The sequence below is a fragment of the Crassostrea angulata genome, chromosome 10 (assembly GCF_025612915.1).
Source record: "Crassostrea angulata isolate pt1a10 chromosome 10, ASM2561291v2, whole genome shotgun sequence".
NCBI lineage: Eukaryota > Metazoa > Mollusca > Bivalvia > Ostreida > Ostreidae > Magallana > Magallana angulata.
Genome location: NC_069120.1, coordinates 20,173,442 through 20,183,884, shown reverse-complemented (window position 1 = coordinate 20,183,884; position 10,443 = coordinate 20,173,442). Strand labels below are relative to the sequence as shown.

The following is a 10,443-nucleotide window of genomic DNA, read 5'->3' as shown; positions in this document are numbered from 1 at the left end:
GTTCAAAATTAGTAAGTTGCATTTGTTCTTGCTTTTGGTTAGGTATTTTCATGAAATGTGCGAATAGATCTAATAAAATCGTTCGTGCTACTGTTTCTTTAAAAGGACTCTTTGGGTTACGGGCCTTTTGCCCTTCTACTCGCCATGGAGTAAAACAAAATCAATATACACAAACAATAAATACGCTCCACTGTTTGTATAGTTACATGTAGGAGTATCAAAATACTACTGGCGCCAAGCTGGTTTCTCAGAAAAACAAAAAAGTTTTTCGGTCGGCCTGGTAGCACGGCCTTCTATTGGAGGATGCGTCATTAAATATAGCCGATGCTGACGTCATCCAACATGAGAGTATACACACTATTGTTAGAACGGTCGTCACGGTGAAAATTCAGAACAACAGATGAAAACAGCATGCCAATAGTTTGTGTATCATCATTTATTAAACAAGTTCAAACCATACAATTCTTAAAACAGTATAACTCGGTCCAGATAAAGAGAAAACTCGGAACCTGGAATTGTTTGAATACTGGAAATTATGAGAGAGATAAAAAGTTATGAAAGACCTTCGTCAGCTGCTTGCTACCAGTATATAGATATATCACATGTATATAAATTCTTGGTCAAATCGTCTTCTTTAAGGAACCGACCATCGTCGACAGGAAACTCTTTTAATGTAAAAATAAAACATTCCATGAACCTTTACTTTTTTTTTTTGAAAATCGCTTAGTCCGTCAATGTCTCACAACACTTAGTATAGCAATTAGTTGTAAATAAAGTTGGTAATGAAAGGCTCATAAACGGAGCGACAAATCTTAATTGTTTATTATAATGTACGAACATTGGGCTTTAAAACATGTGTTTCGTGTATAACTTTCATTGATTAATACCACTTTTCTGATCTTTCGGCAAAACTTGTACCATTATGTGTGTTTTGTGCAGATGTTACTAAGTGGCAGATTGTAGAGGTTTTTCCACAAATAGCTCAGAAGCTGATGTTCAGTGGGTGTATCAAGGATTGCTCCATGTCGATGCAGATGATTAATCCAATTTGAAAAAGCCTTTTTTCGTTGGACTTTCAACGACCGTTATTGTGATGGAATTGCACGTGACGTCAGTGACCAACAAGCTATCTGGGTCATTTTGTTCACTTGACACTTGTACATTATCACGGCCATCATCGTCATCCATGTCAAAACTCGTGCACGTACAGGAGGATTCTGCGCAGTAAGACTCCGTATCTTCGGACAAATACCGAGGAGAAAATCGTACAGAAGTATGTTCTTTTTCACAGCTATTATCCGTCGTGTCCGCAGAAGTCTCGTGCTGTGCATGTGTCCCCTCCATCCAATCAAAACACTTCTGGTCGTTTTCAGTCATTTGCACACAACAGCAGTCGGACGTCGCATTACCCGTGTTGTTATTGTCCTCACGCACCCACTCCTGTTTCGCACGCTCCAAAAGCGTGTTTGTCTTGTCACTGAGGTCGATTTCTTTGTCAAATTGTCCACGACCCGTTTCAGAGGGCAACAATAGCCCTCCCCGGGTACCATCTGTCTGTTCCAGTGAATTGATATATTCGGCCGCCTCCGCCAGAGCCCCGATTCCATTGTCGTAGGTTCGCAGACGACACACGGAGCGCGTCTCACCTTTGTCCCGTTTTCTTTTCTCTTTGTTGTCATGGAGACCATAAACACCATACGGATGAAAATTCTCCACCTGCAAAATAGGGAACAAAACAGTTGCTGTGATTAAGCTGATGCAAATTTCAACGCAATGGACCGTATGGTTTGAGCGAATACCGCGTTACTTTTTTAATGTTTGAATATCTTGATCATTAAACTCTTAAAATGGCCCCTTGTCGGTGGGCAAGCTGTTTCCACATTAATTTCAGCATCCATTAAGTATAATTAGAAACGGGTATACATACCTCACTTTTTCGTCGCCTGCCAACCCGTTTTGTATTTGGTCTATAAATTAAAACAGAGGAAAATTAGTTGAACCTTGCGAGGTAATAAAATTATTATTCTTGCTTATTTTTAACCATATTTCTTCATATTCACGCTGTTTTGAGAAACAAGTGAAATTACTTTATATATTTTTTATTGTTTCTTCTTATGGTTGAGTCGTGGGACCAAAGAGATTAAATCAGATATTACTAGACCAGTTATGGAACTTTCTGTCGTGGAATGACGTAAAAAATAATCATATCGCCTACTCGGTAACGTTTAAAACTGAAACCAAAACTAGTATCAGTATTCACCCCTCCTTTCTGTCAAGAAATTCCAACTTTATTGCAGTTTCGTTTGAACCGGTTTATCGTTTTATTATTCCCAGTTGTGCTTTTATTTGACTAATTGCTACTGTCGTTTTGGGTTCATCATAACTTTAAGATCACGTAAACCCATTTACCGTGTCTAAAGGGTAAAACATCTAAATTTAGTTGGGCTAGTAACGTCTTTTAAACACTGAAACTATGATTCCAAAAGTTTGAAGAAGGCTTATGAAGTTTAATTTATAATGTGACTTAAGGTCGCACCTCCACAACACGGAAACGCGTGTTGTATTTTGGCTTCGATCGTGCACCTATCAATGGTGTGTTAACGTTTCCTCGCTGATTAAGTCAAGTTTTTGTGGTATCTTAACACCCACCACGAGGGTTTTTTAATCTTTGTACATTGTTACTAAATCACGATTATATTTAAGGGATGTGTTCACACTAGCATTATAACTAAGGTAAAAATTGTCTCGTAGGTGTGAATTACAGCGCTTATTATTGCTTTTAATGTAAAAACTAGGGTACAACTGCACGTGAAGTGAAATTGAAACTAATTTTTCCCAGTTTTATCATAATTCCCCAAAACCTCTCTCAAACTGCAATTTTTGTTTTAAGCCTTGGAAATTTCGATTTATCGCCAAATGACTGAAAATAATAATTCATATACTTTAATAATTAATCATCATTTTGTCAAGAGCACCATAAAGCGAACTAGCGAGACGACAGTTTAGTGTCTGGCGAAAGAACAACAATATACGATTTGACAATATACATACAGTTACCGAGGTACTTTTTTTGGTACAACACACCTTTTACACCACCCCGGGGGCCAAGTCGAGGAGATCGATTACTTCACCTAAACACCTATACATGATCTCTACCATTAGAGGATTGGGAACACGTTTCTTCCGTCTATGTGTCATGTGCATGTACATATGTGTACATTTATAATCAATACAAAAAGTCCGTTAATACTGAACAAATTCGTGATGCATTACACCTACACAGCACACCATTTTATTGAGTGTAACTGTTCGATTTTGGTTGGAAAATAAAACGACGAGAAAAGTATCAAATAATTGTGTGTGTTGTTTACAATGTACTTATATATAGATACCTACCTAGAATTGAAGTCGAATAACAGATAGGGATCTAGGATGTTTTCCTCTGGTTCCCACGTACATTGCCTAAAAAGAAGCAGAGTCCATGTTTAACAATTTGGCACTACGTCAATGTATCGACGATGCTAATTGTAAAATGTAAATTAATCTACATTTCTTTTTCGTATATAAAGAGGCCAATAAATTGTCTTCCATCATTTCTTAACCTAAAATGTATTATCCGGTTTAAATATGAATCTCAAAATCATGATAGCACGTTTTGCTCCATCAACAATCTGCATCTTTCTTTTTAATTCATTCATGGTATGGTTTTCGCCAATAAATTAGTTCTGATAACAGATCGTTCTCTTTCCATGAATGGTGGTACTGTATCGCTATTAATGGAGGAAATACCATCGCCAGTGTGACATGCAATAAATGGGTAATATCATTTAAATGTTCGAGACTAGAAAGGGGAATTCTAAATAAAAATATGAAGGAAGACTTTCGCGAATGCTTATCTTTTCATAGATAACGTAACAAAACACTTCGTTTTGGCACATTTTTTCTTCCTTGTTACTTAACAATGGGCCCTACATCCTATACATTTGAGTTACGTGTACACCGAGTTCACATGTATTATTCCATACATAATCTCCAAGTATGCAAACACTGTAGTAACAAGGTTTGATATTTTATTCACTCAAAAAAAAAAAACAGAGGGGAAACTTCGAGATAATTTTAGCTCAGCATCCCATGTAAACAACACATTGCCTTGAACCCAATATTGATTGGGGTTAGAGCCAGGATCGAGGGAATAAATAAGAAGTTGTTACTTACTTTGTTGAATATCCTTTCCATTTCACTAGATACTGAACTTTGCCCTATTGCACAACGACAAAAAAATAAATATTTATACATTTATCGATCTATTGAAAATAAAAGATTATTCTCGAATAAAAGGAAAATAACAAAATGTCATGCAAAACTCAGGAAATATTTTCAAATAACTTTCGTAAATATTGCTAAATTTATAAAGTTTACCTTTCTAATCCGTTTCTTTTTAATGTAATCTGCCCTGAATATCCGCTCGCCGGTTAAAATGCTCGTCTCCATTGCACTGTGTTTCTCGTAACAGCCAACTGTTTACTTCGGCGAGGTAAACACGTTTACTGCGCAGACTTCAAATAAACGACCTTTGACGTCACGGGTCAATAAGCGAAAGGAAAAAAATACGTCATTCTCTTTGCATTAAACAAGCACGAAATGAAGGTTCCAGGTAATAAACGCGTTTTATACTAAGCAGTCAATAACGATTCGCAATGTCCCTTTAAAGCTCGCGATATGACTGGTGCAAGGACATACATTGTATCTCCCAGATATATATAGATGTTTGGTAATTCAGGTGGCTTAAAATAGATGTAAATAAAATTTTCGCAATATACTTGAGTCAGCTATCTTGATTTGAATATTTCATAATTAAATATAGGACACTTGAATCATTCGTCTGATGTTATGAAATGGAGAAATTCGATTTTTTATAATTATTCATATAATAAATTTTGGGGTATTTTAATCGTCAACTACTTGAATGTCGAGTCAGTTGTTGAATTCTTACCTTGTGTATAGCTTGAAATAAAAGATGGGTAGAATATTTATTGGGTGTAAATATCAAACAAAAAAGTAAATTCATTATTAGTCATTAACAAAGTAAAAATTTATAACGTCGGGTGCCTATGTTTCGTCGCATTATTCATGTATACATGTATGGTAGTGTACATCTCTCATGGTAGGGTACATCTCCCATATTTCAATATTTCATGACATTGTGTAATGCATACAACTGATAAAGGTGTATGTCTAGTAAAAAAACAACCAAATAATTCCTGCAAATGATTAGAAAAATGGTGAGGGAATATCGATATTTCATAATCTATTTCAACAGAAATCGTGTACCGTAGTCTCAAAACTGGTTTTATGACAAATAATTAACATTTAACTCCAAGAATAAAGTATGCGTATTATTACGATCAAATATCCCTATTGACGTCTTAATACCAATCTCTTTAACGACCATTCGAGGTAGATAGACACAGTATGTATATGTAAAAACTTCCTTCTTTGTCCATTGTTTGATTTTTTGTATTTCTCTAATGATGTAGAGATCGAGTCCTTCACTTTATTAAAAAAACACATGAAGAAGCAGGTGCCCGCGCTGCTTGTTTACAGTCCGGGGGGCCGGGTCCCGGGACCGAGGACGGTTCTTGGATTCTTGGTCGTCCGTGTCTGGGTTGTATACCAATTTCAGTGATATGAATGACAGCTCTAAGCCGTCATATAACGCCCTTCACCGGGGACGGTGACGTTTCAGTTTGAATAAAAGTTCTCACAATGACGTTCAACAGCACGGATTGCGTCATTTGACGTTGATAAATGTTTTAGAAATTTCTCGAACAGTCATCTTTGGATTTTATGCATTGTTTTTTATTCATTTTTGACTTCTATGTTATATAATTATTCAATAACTATCACAAATAAACCTACCTGCTTGTCACGTATTCATGTATTCTTTCAGTTAAGCTAAGCGAAAAACATGTTACATAATTTATCATTGTCAACATGTCGTTTAAGCAAAGTATATTTAAGTTCGCGAAAAGTATTTTTTAACACGCTTTACTTCAAAATCTACCAGTTGGCACTGAATTAATATTTGAAAGGTTTCAACCAAAAAAAAAAACCAAAAAAACAACAAAACAGGTCACCTGGAACAAAAAGCATGCGAGGTCGTACTTTATGGATTTTTAGATTTGACATATACTGATTGATAGCATGTTCAGATCCTTGGATAGAGTGCAAAATGTTTCCTGCCATGATTTTGTGGTTCTTGCTGCAAGGTCGCGATCTCATCTCATTGACACTATTACACTGTGCCTACAGCATGGAATATTTCTAAATTTGTGGTTTCCTCAAAATTCTAAGATACATCCCGACTTTTCTCGAACCATGAAAATGTCATCTAAATATAAATTGTTCAGAACTCTCTGACATTAATGTCTGTAAGATTTGAATCAAAATTGACAATCGGTGATAATTGTTGCTTATTTTCGCAACATTTAGTAATTTCTAAAAACACGTGGCGCAAAGGCCATCAACGGAAGAAACATTAAATATTCGTCGCTAAATATTGTTTAAAACAGGAAAACTGTGAAGACGGGATAAGTTTTTTTAATGCAACGGATGTCGTTCACTTAGCGACAAGGAATTTTATTAGGCAATGCAAATTTGGCGAACATTTCTGAAACATATTTGATAAAACAAACTGTTTGTATAAGGCTTTCGTACATGTAATGTAATGAACTTTTTAAAAAATTGAAAAAAATGTATTTACGATGTACATGTATTTTATAAATTAAGAAAAATGTATCTTTATTAAAATAGAATGACAAAAATGTTATTTTCCATCTTTTTTGAAATGGATTTATTTTATCAAAAATATCTACCACTGACATTTCAATTTTGAAATTAAATTTCCGCTTTATTGCATTTTTTATATTGATGATAGGAACGCATTTTCATACCCTAAAATCCTGTCAGGAATGTATTTTTTCATGAATGCAAAGAATTTTTTTTTCCAAATCCGTGATTATACTGATATGAACTGACAATGGCTGTATAGTTTATGGTGATATTCCATTACATACAGGAATCAGAAATGTCAAACGGAAATAAAATAACAAAAGAGATAGGTACTTAGATAGTTATTATTTGCTATAAAACATCTTTAAAAAGGGGGATTATATTATATATATAAATTTATTTTTTGCAACAAGGAAAGGTTGCAGGTATAAAAAATGTTAAATCTTTTGTATCTCGCCGTTGAATGGTTGTTACGTGTAGTACCGGAACAAGTGATCATGATACAGTTGATAGTGTATCGCCCTATGAACGACACACAGGTACAGTTTTTACTTAGATCTAATGGACACATCCTTAAACAACAGATGAAAGGGTAATGGTTGTATCCTTATTCAATATCTCCTAAACTGGGCCCCAGACAGCGATGACTTTGATATTAAAGATGAAACGATTGTTACAAAGGTACATGTACATGTAACTATTCCTAATATACTCAATAATAATCGTCCCAAGTTCTGCTTTACATGGAGTATACTATATAGTTCTATATATAGGTTTGTTATTAAGACAATTGTTGCTAAAGTAGCATAATCTTTTCTTTAAAATTAATTTTTCTAATGAGTCATTTTATATATTTTTATTTCAGCAAATTTATCAATTTTTTAAAATTTTTAAATATAACTCCCTGCTGATATGCCATTGAACATTCATTAAAAACAAACACGTTACTAGTGTTCCAAAACTTAAACTCACGGAAACTTTACAGAAATATGCCATTGGATATTTACAATCAGTTCGATACTATAAAAGGTTTTCAAAAAAGTCGTCTGCTTGAAGGCCAAATGGCGTAATTCAATACTCTCAAAATTTGGTATTACCCAACTTGATACCTAGAAATTGTGCGGTTTGCTTCAAAACAAGTTGTTCTGGGAATCCCCTAGGTTACTACACATACAAACATATATCAATGGTGTTTCGTAGTGACCCAGATCCTCCATACTAGCTGCTTGTGTGCTGAGATACCGGGTTGTTTTGGAGTTGTTCTAGGTCGATTATCGATTTGATATAACGTGCACATGGAGAGGTGTTTGTTATTGTTTAAGTGCAGTAGATTGCCTTCTTACATAATCAGCGGGGTTTTCCATAGAAAAGTTTCGTATCCTCCACTCGTCTTAATATAAAATTTTTAAAGAGGTTAACGAAAATAATGCATGGTGTTTCTAGTTGGTGGGTGGGGTGTTATTGTTTTGAATTAGACTTACACAAGTACTACATGTAGTATCTATGATTAATAATTAGTGCTATCTTTAATTAACTTAATTAATGCCAAACATTTTTGGTTAATTACATTTAATAATAGTAGAGAACAGATATCAACATTTCCGAAACACAGTAAAATTTGAAAGAAATTGAAAAAAAATTAAAACAACTTAAAGACTTTCACGAGACTATTAAATAAAAATGAACTTTCCATAATTGTGAAATTTGAGCACATATTCCACTCATTTTCAGTTTTTACATAGTTTGATTCCTAGTATCATTTATATCAATGATTTCAAAATATAAGTAAGAAAACAAAAATTTTAGATAAACATATCTTTAAACACAATATCATTAAACTGATTAGCAAATTATTAACCAAATTCATTAGTATTTCGCACATACATGTATTAAGAAGGATTCTTATATTGGATATGCTCGTGTTGTTGTTGTTTCATAATAATCGAATGTACCAAGGAAAATTGCGATTGGCCGAGTATTCGATTGCCTGTTTAATCTGTGATGGAATAGCTGATATATCAAAATCCGTTTTAAATTTAATTCAGACTTCCTTCCGGTAAAGGCCAGGCAAACAAGCCTTTGATTGGGAGTTATCTCTATTGTTCGGGGGTGCGACTCTTCGCTGTCGACTTCCTCTCTTAATAAATGCTATCAAATACACGAATTACAACGTGTCCAATTCCAAACGCCCGATAATGAGATCGCATATGCAGTTTCCTGTTTTTTGTTCATAATTCAGAAAGTCTTCGGTTGGTTCCAGAATATTACAATGGACTATGAAACTCATACTGATCCTTATAATTATACCTGCTTTAGACTTTAAAAATTTAGGGTATTTTTTTTTTCTCATTGCAAGATCTTGTTTCATTAATCATAGCTTGAATCTCTATATAATACAGTGTAAATTGCAAGGAAGTAATATTGCTCTGAAACAGAAATTATCACATGTTTAGTACATCATATCTCAGCAAATTTTGAAATGCTTGTATTTATTTTGCAAACTAAAGAAGAAATGAACAACGGTTTTTCTGAAAAAGAATACTTACACATATACATATAAAGTTTTAAGATACATGTATGTCATGTTATTTTTTCTTTTTATTGTTCTAGATAAATTGCGCGATTGCTAAATTAAATATTTACTAAAAGAGAGATACCAAATTTAGAGCGACAACCGGCCAAACTAGTCAAACATTCCACAAACTTTGGTTTTGACTAGTCAGCTCGAATTTTGAAATGACGTTTAATCGAAAAATTAATTAATATGCACGCCAAATTAGACAGGTGTTAGTTTTAGGGAAAATGATTGAAATAAGACACGGTAGGTGGTATAATTTACGATAAATTTCACGGGGACAAGAGTACTATAGAAACCTATCAATTTAACCTCAATTCAAATAAACCTGTCAACTGTCAACTCTCTACGGAGTTTAGCTGACCATAAACAGGCTAACACAAGCTAATAAAAATCTAAAATCACTATGCATGATGATATTTTTGCGTAATATGTTAATCCAGTTTAGGATTTCGCAAGGGGGGATTGACAAATAAAATGGTATATGTTTGGTATCAGTAATTCAAGCTACTATAGCCTGTGTCTTTTGATTAAAAATACCCCAAAAAATATCTGCAGATGTACAAATTTGACTTTTCTTGTGATGAATATGCATATTCGTTTTACCACATTTTAATTTACCCGAGAATCTCGTGGAAAAAATTGCGTATTTCCTTTTATAAGAACTAAAGGTGTTTGTCAAATCTGGCTCGGTGTCACTTCAGAATGATTTATCATCCCTCGTTATAATGATCTACAGTCATGTTGAACATCTAATATGTATCACTCAAAATCTATTCTTCATTGTATCTAGAACAAGGACATAATGATTTATTGTTTTGTAATCACGCCTAATTAAATGCATGTCTTCGCTAATCCGCCCGTATTAACCCCCGTTTTTTTTTTTGTTCCCATGTTCAGGTCGACATGGAATCTCAGTGGTTGGACCAGGAAGTCCATACAATGTATATAAATCATAAATTAAATAGGTCGTTAAAATATTAAAACGCCTATTTCATTGGAGCAATTTACATATTTTCCATACTGTGGTGATTATTAAAGCATTTTGGGTCATAACGTTATTAGCAAAGGCATAC

The 10,443-nt window shown here is 34.1% G+C and overlaps 1 protein-coding gene across 1 annotated transcript; it reads right to left on the bottom strand.

Annotated features, from left to right (window-relative positions):
- Nucleotides 1–420: 420 nt before the first annotated feature.
- LOC128165630 (uncharacterized) lies at nucleotides 421–4,697 on the bottom strand. Its single transcript, XM_052830355.1, has 5 exons — nucleotides 4,420–4,697; nucleotides 4,216–4,259; nucleotides 3,397–3,462; nucleotides 1,928–1,967; nucleotides 421–1,716 (listed from the first exon to the last, which is right to left on the bottom strand). The coding sequence occupies exons 1-5, from the start codon at nucleotides 4,489–4,491 to the stop codon at nucleotides 1,039–1,041; spliced, it is 900 nt and encodes a 299-aa protein (XP_052686315.1). The 5' UTR covers nucleotides 4,492–4,697; the 3' UTR covers nucleotides 421–1,038.
- Nucleotides 4,698–10,443: the final 5,746 nt, after the last annotated feature.